Source organism: Suncus etruscus, chromosome 2 (assembly GCF_024139225.1).
Source record: "Suncus etruscus isolate mSunEtr1 chromosome 2, mSunEtr1.pri.cur, whole genome shotgun sequence".
In the NCBI taxonomy this organism is placed as follows: domain Eukaryota; kingdom Metazoa; phylum Chordata; class Mammalia; order Eulipotyphla; family Soricidae; genus Suncus; species Suncus etruscus.
In genome coordinates this window covers 40,096,693-40,110,396 of record NC_064849.1, presented here as the reverse complement: position 1 = coordinate 40,110,396, position 13,704 = coordinate 40,096,693, and the positions used below count along the sequence as shown (strand labels likewise).

Below are 13,704 nucleotides of genomic sequence, written 5' to 3'. Positions count from 1 at the left end.
CAATTTGTATTTAACAAAAACTGGAAGGTAATAGCCCTGAGGCACACATGTATGTTAAGGCCTTGGCTTCCATTCCTGGCACTGTGACCCCACCCCCACTCCCAAGCACTATGACAGAAAAAGCAGAGGAATTGATAGAACTCATCAGGGGTAGAGTCCCGACTCTATGAGTCCTCTCAGTATGAGGCTGTAATCACTGCAGAGAATATGATCTCCAACCATGACAAAAAAGAAAAGGAAGAGGAAAGGTTTTTTTTTTTTTTTAACACTAATGATTAAATGACATAAGTCAAAACAATGAACTATGTAAAAAGAACTAGATTTGGATAGTACTCTTATGGCTGTTTCATCTACAAGTCTACGTGGGAACTAGAATTGATATAACTGTTCAATTGCTTCCTATACCTCCTTTCACCTAGGCCAAAGTATTTTTTTCCTTTTGGTTTCTGGGCCACACCCAGCTGTACTCAGGGCTTTTCCTGGCTCTAAATTCAAGGAATCAGTCCTGGGTGTGGCCAAAAAACTCTCCAAATTATTTTTTTTATTTAATTTTATTTTCACAGCAACCTTATATATCATTTCCCACAGCATCTAATTGAATATTTATTGGTTAAACGAAATTAAAATTTCAAATAATATTCTTTTCCTTTTGGTTTTTGGGTCACATCCGGCAGCATTCAGGGGGTTACTCCTGGCTCTGTGCTCAGAAATCGCTCCTGGCAGGCTCAAGGAACCATATGGAATGTCAGGAATCGAACCTGGGTTCTTCCTGGGTTGGCTGTGTGCAAGGCATATGCTTTACCACCATGCTATCACACTGGCCCTCAAAAGTTATTTTTGAACTACAGTCTCATTTTCTGCTGCTACTCTATTACCCCAATTATCTACTCTCTCATCCCAAAATGAAAACACAATAGTTTCTCATGTCAGACTGTTAGACAATAAAAAGAGCATTTATGGTTAAAATATATTATCATGACCCAAAGTTGGATGATGTTTTGATACCAAGTATCAGGGAAAGAAACAGCAATATACTTCCATATTCTCTGGCATCTTAGTATTTGAGGCCATTAGGCAAGTCAAGACTTAGCATTTGAAGAAAGAACTATAGTATTAACAAAATCATTCTGTTACAGTGGAAGAGGAAGGGTGGAGCTCCAGGTGAATTTGGTTGGTCATTTTAAATATCACCTAACAAAAAGGCAGCCAATTAAAATAGATAATGGGATGGCTGGGGGTGGGAGATGGCAGCAGGTAAAAAAAAAAAAGCCCCCAGTCAGGGCCAGCCTTCTCTTGTCCCATCTATCTTTCGGCTCTACTTTCACTCTCTTAAGTCCAGGCAGACTGCAGAATCAGCAGCGGGGAGGTCGTGTGCCTCAACAGATGGCAGGATGACGTAAAACTCAGAGGATCAGACAGATGGCAGGATCAGGCAGGGGTCTTCTACTCAGACAGATGGTAGGCTGGAGACTTAAGAAAGCTAGCTCAGGACAAGAGAGAACTGTCGGAGTACAGTCCAAGAAAGGTTGAGGGACAAGATTTCTGACTAGGGAAGTGTACAGTGGCATAGGGACAAGACCAAACCATTGTACACTGGAGATGAGCAGACAACAACGGATAGGACCCAAAGTCATACACAGGACTATGCAGAACAGGACACTGTACAAGGATAAAAGGAGAGGCCTGGATATTTGAAGAGAGACACAGAACCATTTGTACAGTCCAATAAACTCTGCCTCCTTAACCTTCAGAGTTTTGTATACCAATCTTTCATACAATTCTCAAGAACCTACAGATCTGGAAAATCTACTTTCACAATAAGCAGTTAGATATTAAAAAATAACACAGGAATGGGTAACCTACCCCGAATCACAATGACCCATATCCCAGAGACAGCTAAAAGTTGCATAATGGCAAACATTGTTTTAGTTCTAATTTTTTAAACTTAGCTATAAGTTTCTAACCCTCAAACATAGAATGTAGCTGGAAAGATAAGTTCAGGCAATCCAGAACAATAGATCATTTTAAGAGCTCTTCTGATAACCACTTTGAATTATCCACTTGGCTAACTCCAACTTACATAGTATTTAAACCTAATTTTCTCAATGAAGCCTATACTGGCCCTCTTCTACTCCCGTTTTTTTTCATGATACCCTGGGAAATCCTGACTCTCCCCCCCTTAAGCCCCTTCCACCTTTAATCTGTTCAAGATTTTCTTCTTTCTCTATCTTTAAATCATTTTCTAACATATTATATACAATTTTATTTTTATTACTCATTGTTTACTTTCTCCCACTAGAATTTAAGTTCCATGAAGAAGTTTTTTTCCTACTTTATTTCCTGATATATCACAAAGACCCTGAACAGTAAGAAGGTCTCTCTAGGAGGGTTGGAAGGTCCAGCTCACAACATGAAGCTCACCACAAAGAGTGGTGAATGCAGTTGGAGAAATAACTACACTGAGAACTATCATAACAATGTGAATGAATGAGGGAAGTGGAAAGCCTGTCTAGATTACAGGTGGGGGTGGGGTGGGGAGGAGGAAGATTTGGGACATTGGGGATGGGAATGTTGCACTGGTGAAGGGAGGTGTTCTTTACTTGACTGAAACCCAAGTACAATCATATTTGTAATCAAGGTTTTAAATAAAGAATTAATAAAAAATAAAGGTCTCTCTAAATACTGCCTCAATATTAAATACTCCTCCTCTTTTGTCATCTCACTGCCCCATTTCATCAGTGTGCCTCAACCTTAATCATGCTCATACTGGAGCATCTGGAACTGGAAATCAATGGAAACGACTTCTGGGACAAAGGAATGAAGGATTTATATCCAACCAAAGTACCCAGTGATCCCATCTGTTTGTTCTTTTAACCTATTACCCAAAATTCTCAATCTATCCTGAATTCTTTATCTTAATTTACTTCTCTATAAAATTCTATCTGAAAAATAAGAAATATCCTGGTCACGTGGATAATACAAAGTTAAAAGCTAGTAATTGATGGGGACTGGAGTGATAATACAGCGGGTAGGGTGCTTGCTTTACACACAGCCAATCCAAGTTCCATCCTGGGAATCCCATATGGTTCTCTGAGCACTGACAGGAGTATTTATTTTGGTTAATGGAAAGCCTGAAGTAACCCCTGAGCATTGTTAGGTGCCCCCTCAAATACAAAAACAAAAATGAAGAAAAAAATAAAACAACAACAACAAAAAATAACTGAAAGTTCCTCATTGTCCTGTGCTGGCTTTTCTTAGGTCTCCAGCCTGCCATCTGTCTGATGGTTGAAATCAATCAATCAATTTCAATGGGGGGGGGGGGGGAGGTTGTGTGTGTGACCAGAAACAGTAGAAGAAACTTTTAATGCCCTTCTTCCTCACTCCCACTCCACCTCCAAGTTATGTTGTGTGGAGAGCAGTCCCACTTCCTTCCTTACCTCAATTCTTATTTTTAGGATTCCTTTTGACTCCTTAATCACACTGTACCTACTGATCAGGTAATGCTCCTTCAAAACGTTTTACTGAGAATGTGTCATGTGCTAGGACAATTCATTCAGTAACCTGTTTTCATTCAGTTTGATAGAGCAGGAAGCAGAGAGTCAAGATGAATGATGAGAATAATGGCAAGAAATCATGTTGTAGATAGAGATAACCTTATCTAAGGGAGAGAAAACACCTTTAAAATGCATCATTGAAAAGAGAAGAGAGGGAAGGGTAGGGGGGAGAAGATAAATAAAAGAGAAAAGAGTATTCTAGAAAAAGAAAATAGTATCCACAAAAACCTGACAGAGAAATGTAATTATGATGAAGTCAAGTTCACTAAATTACCAGAATCGGTAGGGCTTCAAAAGTGTATTATTCTAAGGCTTTATTCTACAAATAAGGAGAATAAAGGAGAACTTACACAAAATCTCAGATTAATTTGTTTTGAAGATTAATGAATTTTCTTTATTCCAGTTAAAGTAAAAGGGTATCGAATTAACAAGTTCTGATCACAAAAGAAACAATGACTATACTAAAAAGACATGACACAGACAGGGAAAAATATTTCCCCATCACACATCTGGCAAAAAGTTAATACCCAAAATAAAGTATTTGAAAAAAAAATGTAACAATAAAATGCAATTTAAGAAAGAAAAAATATAGTCACTTCCTTTAAAAGGACATACAAATGTCTAGGGATATAAGAAAAATGCTTTTATTCATCTCTTAGAAAATAAAAAACAAAATAATAAAGTTTCACTTCATACTAGCGAGACCAGCAGCCAGTAAAAAGAACAAAAACAACCAACCAGTGTATAAAGGAAACATTAACCTACTGCTAGTGAACATGTAAACTGACTCAGTCTTGGACTTTTCAAAAATATGAGAACTGAGTTCCGACCAAAGCCTTGGCGCAAACAGTAGGGTGTTTGCCTTGTACAAACTAACCTAGGACGGACTGCAGTTTGATCTCCTGGCATCCCATATGGCCCTCCAAGCCAAGAGCAATTTCTGAATGCATAGCCAGGAGTAACCCCTGAGCATCACTGAGTAAGGCCCCAAAACCAAAAGCAAAATAAAAAAAAAACTGAGTTCCATATGACCCAGCAATTCCACTTCTTGGCATCTGCCCCACGAGCCCAAAAATATTACGGCCAAGGGCCGGAGAGATAGCATGGAGGTAAGGCATTTATTTGCCTTTCATGCAGAAGGTCATCAGTTCGAATCCCGGCGTCCCATATGGTCCCCCGTGCTTGCCAGGAGCAATTTCTGAGCATGGAGCCAGGAGTAACCCCTGAGCACAGCCGGGTGGGACCCAAAAACCAAAAAAAAAAATATATATTACGGCCAAAAGACATTTGCTATCTGATACTCACCACAGCACTATTCACAAAAGCCAAGTTCTAGAAACAGCCCAAACATCCAAGAATAGATGCCTAGATAAAGAAATTGTGCTACACACACTCACACATACACACACAATTGGAACACCACTTGGTGTTCCATATAAAAAAAAAAAAAAGACTCAATCAGGCAGTTTGCTGCTACATGGATGGAACTAAACCTTATTATGCAGGGTAAAGTCAGCCAGAAGGAGAGGGAAAGATACAGAATAATCTCTCATATGTGGAATATAAAGAAGAAAATAGCAAATGAGTCAAAGCAACAGAACTTGGGAACTGGTATACAGAGCTGAACTTACCAAAGGCAGGGGATGTGGAGGATGTTGGGGAAGATGCTGAGACAATGGTGGAGGGAAATGGACACTATGGCCGAGAGCATGGTGTTCGAACACCATATGAATAAAGTCCTATCATGAACAGGTGCCTCAAAAAAACCTGAAAGGACCATAGCTTTAGGGACCAAAGCTACAATACAGTGGGTAGGCTGCTGGCCTTGCACGTGGTCAACAAGGCTTCAATCTCTGGCACCACATATGGTTGCCTGGAGTAATCCCGGAGCAGAGACCAGGATTAAGTCCTGAGTACTGCTGGATGTGGCAAAAAACAAACGAACAAACAAATAAAAAACAACACAAAAACTAAAGATGTGGAGATGGGGAAGATGAAGTCTTGAAACCCTTGCTATGAGTTTCAACATAAAATTTTCTTCTGCCACCACTCTAAGATGGCATTCCTTCCTTAACTCTCCTCCGGATTTCCCTGGTGACTTCACTCCACTCAAAAGGTACCACCCTATCTATCAAGTAGTGACTCCCAAACCTGTATCCCCAGTCCAGATGGCTCAATGATGGCTCAGTGTTGCATTTCCTATCGCCTATTAGATATCCACCTATGCAATGCCATATGTCCAAACCAAACACAAAATTCGAACTCCCCAAATGTGGTATTTGCTAATTCTATTGATGGCACCAACGTTGCCACCAAAGCCAGAAATTGAACATGACATCTACTACCTGTTTTTGTCATTTTCACAGGCTCACATAAACCCAAAACTAGATTATTCTGTAACTGTAGTGATTCTCTCCTAAACTATTTCCTCATTTTATGGGAATAAGTTCAAATTCTATAACATAAAAGCTCCACTGTCTGGCCCTTTGCTGCCAGAAAATAGCCTGTGTTGTCCACTGTGGCATTTTTGGTCATAATGCAGAATTGGAACTCTCAAAACTCACCACGGTTCTCAAACCACCAAGCACTTGCATATTCTATTCTCACAGCATGAAATACCTTTCCCATCCTGCATTTAAAGTATAGTTGAGAACCAGAGATAGTACAGGTGATAAGGGACTTGCCTTGCATGCGATGACCATCAGAACAACAAACAGTCCTGTAAGCACTGCTGAGAGAGTGAGCCCTGAACACAGATGTGGCCCAATACTCCCATCCAAAATAAATTAGTTTAAAAAATCCAGTAACACCTCCCTCCTCTATTAATCTTCCCAGGTTCACACTATAGTTCTTTCACCTCTCTACCCTTTCCCTATCACCAATAAAGACAGACCTTTTTGGAAGGTGAGGAGTGGAGGGGATATTTATCTCAAAGGACTGGGCACATATTCTGCATCCTGGAATCCTAGGTTGAATCTCTGACCATTCATGGTTTTCTGAGCAGGAATAACTTGAGCATCAAGCTGGGAATAGCCCTTAGCACAGCTGAGTGTGGCCCCAAACCAAATAGAACAAAAGGACCATTTTGGGTATTTTTTCTTCCACTTCACTTCTACGGTGGCTCATTAAATGATAGCTATTCTCATGTCTGCTTGTCAGACTAAGCTATATGTTTATTGATAGAGCACTTTCTTCTTGTATATGCATTTTCATAACCTAATGTAGAGCTAGTACTCAATATATTCTTGAGTAGAAGAATACTTGCAGAAGTCTTATGATGTTGGGTCCAGAGCAGTGGCGCAAGCGGTTAGGCATCTGCTTTGCCCGCGCTAGCCTAGGACAAACCTTGGTTCAATCCCCTGGCGTCCCATATGGTCCCCCATGCCAGGAGTGATTTCTGAGTGCATAGCCAGGAGTAATCCCTGAACGTCACCAGGTGTGGCCCAAAAAACCCCAAAAGCAAACAAAAAAATTAGAAAAAAAAGAAGTCTTATGATGTCACCAAGCTTCATTTCTACAAAACAGGATCATGAGATATATGTTAAAGCACGTAAAATGATTCCAGAACTGTGACTGCTGACTTAGGTGAGAGAAAGCTAAGGAGAAAGCTAAGAACCAGTTCACCTAGCATTCAAAGAAACCGGTGGAAGAAATAAGACCATAAGACAAAGATTTTGACATGAATTTTCATTACCAAAAAATATTTAACTGGAAACAACCAGGTAACTTAGAATGAGTACCAGATAATGTTTTGCTCAATGGATCCTTTAAAAAAAGAAAAAGGCATTTAGGGGACAAGGGAAGCTCAGTGGCAAAAGTGCTTGACTTGTAAGTGTAAAACTCTGAGTTCGAACAGGCAAAGACCTGCTCTCTTTAACCTCCAGTGTCACAAGAGAGTGTGATCTCTACTTCACAACCAGGTGTGTACAACTATATTGTGTGCAACCTCCAGTTAGCGCCCCTGAAAAAAATGGACAAGCACTGAAGCTAGAGAAATAATACAGTAGTGTAAGATGTTAATGCTAGTCTTGCATGCAGGTGAGCCCATTTGATTGCTGGCACCACATACTGTCCAGAGTTCTGTCAGGAGTGATCCCAGAGCAGAGTCAGGAGTAAGTCCTGAGCAGAGCCAGGAGTGGCCCAAAGTCTATTCCCCATCCCCAAAACGACAAAGGCAAGCACTGCAGCCAAGAGTGAACTCCACAGAATATGAGTGTGTGCAGGGCAATGATCTTCAGCAATCATAATTAGAATTTGCACCACAACCGAATAATGACAACCACTGTGGTTAATTATGTAAGTGCCACAACCAAGCATGTGAAACCACTGGTCATCACAACAGCAGTAGAAGCACAGAGAAAGGAAATAAGAAGAAAATAAAAGTAAATCTTTAAAATATAAAATAAAAAGGTGTGGGGGGGGGGAGAATTCTGAAGAACACTTATTGGTAGAGAAAATGCTGATTATTAAAGTCAAATAGAAAAAGAAAATTCTGATCTTAATTTAATTTTTAAAAGCCATTTTAAGAAACATATTAGTTTAAAACTAACAAATAAAAAGGTCTGACTTATAAACCATATTTAGTTACTAACAATGTTTATCTCTGGTAAATTCCTACAACTAGTACAATTCAACAAATACTTACTGAGCATACAGCGACAAGCAAAAAGTATCTCTCAGTTTTCCTATAGCTAAATATGCCATATTTTCACAATTAATCAAAAAAAGCACTCTAAGCCAGGAAAAAAATACACTGGATTTATCTACTCAAAATTAATCATCTCACAAAAAAATAAAAAGATCCTTAGAAGTTCTCTGAATCTCCACAGGGAACAATTTTAATACAAATATTTAGATAAACACTACCTAAATGGCTTGTACTGTTCCTTGCGAATTGTACTGAGATGTGATAACAGTCTCAATCACTGAAGACAGAGCACTAAATTCCCAGCCACACTCTTCTTGTTTGCAGATTTGAAAATTAACATCAATTAAAACTAAAATCTGCTCAGCTGAAATCTTCTTTCATACTAATATTCCATGCTTTTCTAGTTTGTCTCTTATCCTCCATCATTTCCTTCCTTCTCAATAATGATTTGCCCTACTTAACTCCAAAAGATTTTATGTTCTAAAAGTCTATTTTAAAGAATATTTGTGTTCCTCTTCTTTCAACCAGGGAATAACCAGTTTAAGAGAGAATTTTTCCCTCTTAGGGATTCTCCGGAAAGAGACAGAAGCTTCAGAGGGGATCTGTGGTTTTGAAGAATATGAAAATAATTCAGAGAATCCCAAAGTTGTAGTCCATTTTGTGATCTACAGGAACTATCCCTGAACGTATTGTCTCTGACAGCTCTATTCCTTTTAAAGTTTCTACTTCAAAGGGTAAGAAAATAGTTCAGGAATAAACCACTTGCCTTATTTGTACAAATATGTGAGACCCTGTGTTTAATCTAAAACATCATGAGAAGGAAAATGTAGCTCAGGTATTAATAAAAAAAAGGAGGGATAATATCTAATTAAATGACTAATATGGCTCTTCATTGTGCTTAATTTTGCCAGTTTATATCACTGATCAAAAATACTTATAAAACATCCTAGGATTTTCAATTCATCAGAAACACAGTAATAAATAGTAAAATTATGCTGACTGCTTGAGTTTAAAAACTTTAGTAGCACGGGCCCGGAGAGATAGCACAGCGGTGGCGTTTGCCTTGCAAGCAGCCAACCCAGGACCAAAAGTGGTTGGTTCGAATCCTGATGTCCCATATGGTCCTCCATGCTTGCCAGAAGCTATTTCTGAGCAGACAGCCAGGAATAACCCCTGAGCATCGCCGGGTGTGGCCCAAAAACAAAATAAAACAAAAAAAAAAAAACAAACCTTTAGTAGCACTATGGGCTACTACATTCTTAAGGCATAGTAGGGCATTAATATATACTAGCAAAACTTATTAAGAATTCGATGAAATTAAATATGCTAATGAAAGTTTTCAGAATTATTTTTCTTAGAGTAAAATAACTTATAATAAGCTATAGATACAGGATATAACAGATAATATAGAAATTCATAGTGGTATATAGAAAAAGCATAGGTTCAAAGAACTAGGTGCTAAAATTACTAGTCATCAAAATGTTTTTTCATTTGCCCAAAATTTTTATATAAAGTTATAAAGCGATTGACAGTTGAGTTTTAGGCATATCTCAACAACAATCTCACTACCAGTATCAACTCCCATCACCAAAGTTTCTATTCTCCATCACCCCAACCTGACCCACCCTTATTCCTGCCACTTTGACAGGCACAGTACAAAGTTTGATGGTTGCAGTTTAGATGTCATTTTTTGGTGTTGTTGAGTCTGTGGTTTGGATTTATAGCTATGCCACTCTGCAATATCACCAATATAACCAAAGCTCTGACTCTTATTTCCCCATTACTCCCTTCCTCACCTTCCTTCCCACCTAGATTTCTTTCCTTCTCTGTAAACTCTGGTGACCTAGGTATTCCCCTTTATTACATTACATTTCCTCATCCAGTTATTCTATATTCCACAGGTAAGTGAAATCATCCTCTGTTTATCATTCTTCTCCTGGCTTAATTCATTCATCAAATTTTTAGACAGCACTCAGTTTATACCTGACAAAATTTCAGATATTGTGACAGATGAAAACTGAAAATAAAACAACAATAACAAAAAATCCTCTGTCCTATTGGAGTATATCCGTGCACTGAGACAGAAAATAACAATAACAACAAAACAAGCCAAACTTAGGTAAAGTGTTTTTATGCTAGATGATGATAAGCACAAAGAAGAAAATAAATTAGGACAGGAAAAAATGGAGATTTAAAATCAAGAAGGGAAGGGAGAACGCCAAGTGGCTGTCTGGGGAAAGCTCAACTGACCACAGAGACTACAAGAACAAAGGCCCAAACATGGGAAGATGTTTATTTTGCTTAAGGAAAGGCAAGCACACAGCATGGTTAGAAAAGAACCCGGGAGGAAAAAGAGCTGTCAGGCTGGCAAGATCAGGGGGAAGAACTGGTTAAACCTACATGTTCATGAAAGCCTTACTTAACTTCCTGGAGGACTTTTGTTTAAGTAAGATTTTCATGAACATGTAGATTAAAAACTGGGGGAAATGAAGGTGAAAGATGATTCCCGGTAATTAGAAGGAAAACAAAAGACAAGGAATCACAAATGTCTTTAAGCATATATGAATCAAAGTCTAACCTAGAGTATACATCTAGGTATATGGGAGCCTGAATGTACAGGAAGCTGGTGGAGTGGTGCCTAGTGATGAATGCTGCATCCTGAATTCTCAGTTCAGTAGCTGTGAAAGAGAGACAGGGCAGGGAAGCACCAAGGGGGAACCAGAGGCATTTGCTGTTCCTTTCATAGAACCTTTGTTTTCCCTATTACTAAAACACTAAAACAGACAGATGCTTTAGTTCTATAATCAACCAAAAAAAAAAAAAAAGAGTGAAGGCAAGGATTCTGGGTGAAGGGCCACACTCAGCAGTGGGGGGTGAGGGTGGTGAGGGGATAACTCCTGGCTTAATGCTCTGGGCTGTCCCCAGGGGTGTTGAGGGGACTCAATGGTCCAGCCTACTGAGTGTCTCTCCAAAGGTCAAGATTTTTGTGGGAAAAACTCTTTGGAAATTTCTTCAACTAAGGAAGAAAACAGGAATTCAGACCAGTGTACTTTTAGCATAAATTGCACTGGGCTGGTCTAATCCATGAATCATAAAATCAAGATGACTAAAAGTGAAAAGACAACTTAGGCCATTGAAGAGAAGTTTTCAATTTAAGTATGCCATAAGATGGATGAACTATCTCTAATTCTACACAAAGATTCAGAGGATTCTATCATAATAGACACTTTGAAGTCAAAGATATTCACAAGGCAAGAGCTTGGGACCTTCTTCACAATGCAACATCCTTTACCTGGAATAGAGCCAAGGAGAGATGATTTAAATGCCTGTTAAACTAATTAAAAATTAAATAAAAGCCTGTTCCTTACAGTTCACCTCGGTAGACTCACTCAGTGTAAGAGCTATCATAAACACTACCTTGAACTGTTACTATTAATAGGCAGGATATTAAACAAAAGCAGAAAAGTAGGAAAAAAGAGATCCTTTCCTTCCTTCCCTATTACCACCTGCACAAAACAACAGCATTCCCCAGAGGAATCTGCTAATTACCTACCCATATGACACAAGGCCATTTCAGGGTGTTTGGAAGAATGTGTGTGTGTCTCTGTGTACAAATTAAATATATATTAATTAAACACAGACAAAGCGGCAGCAAAAAATTAAATTTCCCCTTGCACACCCATTTCCATTGCATTCAGGCTCTCTTCTTGGAACAGAGGAGACAAGAAGCATGAACCAATCTCTCTCCTGCATTTCAAGGATTCATAGCTGGCTTCCTCTGCTAATTTTAAAGATCCTCGAATGAAGAACAGTAGCTCACTCACGAGGCTCAAATCATACAAAGGGCCAAATTTCAAAGACAACACACAGCCTCAGCCACTGGGTCCTGAATCTTAGAAAAGCCCAATTCACTAAAGTAGGGAATGGGGGTGTGGGGGGTGTGTGGGGGGGAATGGGGGTGGGGTGTGTGTGTGTGTGTGTGTGTGTGTGTGTGTGTGTGTGTGTGTGTGTGTGTGTTGAATCTTATTAAGTCCCACCTCGGCCACTGGGTCCTTAATTTTATTAAGTCCCAATGCACTAAAGTGTGGAATGGGTGTGTGTGTGTGTGTTTAGAATGAGCCTCAGCCATTGGGTCCTGAATCTTATTAAAACCCAATGCACTAAAGTGGGAATGTGCGTGTGTGTGTGTGTGTGTGTGTGTGCGTGTCGCAAAGTGTGTGTGTTTGTATGTGTCGAAGAATGAACCAAATAGGAATGACGCCACAAAAAAAGGCCCCTCTCCACATCTGATAGCATTTGTGCACACCCACAAGAGACTGTCTGCGACTCAAAAAAAACACAACCAACCACAAAACACAAGTTGGAATGCAAATGTCCATCTTCCCTCCGGCCTCACCGGTCTTCCACAAAGCATTTCTTTTTTTCCAGACGGCAACTGGACCGAGCCCAGTCTGGGGTGCAAGCCATCCAGAAAGGGAGAGGAGTGGTTCTGAACTCCCCTGACCCCGGCCTAAAAAGACAGACGTTCTATGCTCCCCCCCAACAGTTCAGCGGCGATCTTGCAACAAGGGGGATCAGCCGTGGCGATGCCAAACGAAAAAGCAAAGCTCTGCTCCCCGAAAGCCGGGCCGCGCGCGGGGAGCGAGGGGGCTCCGAGATGCAACGATCCAGGCACCCCGCACAGACAGGCCAGGCCAGGCCGAGCCTCACCTTGTAGACGTCCCCGTAGGTGCCGCTGCCGACCCTCTGCACCAGCTCGTAGTCGTGCTGCGGGTTCCTTCGGAGGATGTCCGCCGCCGCAGGCCGCAGCGGGGCCTCCATCTTCGCGCCGGCCGACACCGAGCGGGGCCCGGGCGCAGCGCCCCGAAGCCCGCGAGCGCTCGCTAGCGAGGACGCGCCGCGCCGCCGCGCACCATGGAGCTGCCCGGGCCGCCCGCCTGCACCGCACAGCCCGGCCCTGCTCTCGCCCTGCCGCCCCGCTCCCGCTGTGGACTGGCCGAGTCCTGCAGAGCGACGCCGCGCCCGGGCCCGACTCGCGCTCACCGCGCCTGCGTCCCAGCTCCGCCCGCCCGCCCGCGGTGCAGGCGCGGATCCCGCCGCCCGCCGCCCGCCGTCCCCACCCGCGGCTGCGTCACCGGGACACACGTTCCCTTCCCGGAGGCCAGCGTGGGTCGGCCGGCGCCCAGAGGGGCGGCCCGGCCCGGTCCTGCCGAGCGCGAGCCCACAGCGCCGCCCCGAGGCCGGACTGGGCCACGACACCCTCCCGCTCTCCTGCCCTCCCGGCGCGGCCTCGGCGGGCTCGGCTAGGACGGGGCCCGACCCGCCCCCCGCCGTTCGGGGCACCGTGGAGTCGGGCTTGGCGGACCTCGACTCGGGCGTCGGGAGGATCCGACAGGTAGACTCGGAGGGCGACGATGGGGAGCTGGAGGAAGGTGGACGGGATGGGTGGGATGGGCTGCACCCCACTATGGGATCCCAAAAGAAAGGGGTACGCTTGAGGCT

At 42.0% G+C, this 13,704-nt stretch overlaps 1 protein-coding gene across 2 annotated transcripts in view; it reads right to left on the bottom strand.

The window, feature by feature from the left end:
* Positions 1 to 13,026, bottom strand: part of MAP4K5 (mitogen-activated protein kinase kinase kinase kinase 5) — a 110,303-nt gene extending 97,277 nt beyond the window's left edge. For both annotated transcript variants that reach the window (XM_049767044.1, XM_049767053.1), the window contains exon 1: positions 12,913 to 13,026. In XM_049767044.1, coding sequence (XP_049623001.1) covers positions 12,913 to 13,023 — 111 coding nt within the window. In that variant the 5' untranslated portion in view covers positions 13,024 to 13,026. The remainder of the gene's footprint in view (positions 1 to 12,912) is intronic.
* Positions 13,027 to 13,704: the final 678 nt, after the last annotated feature.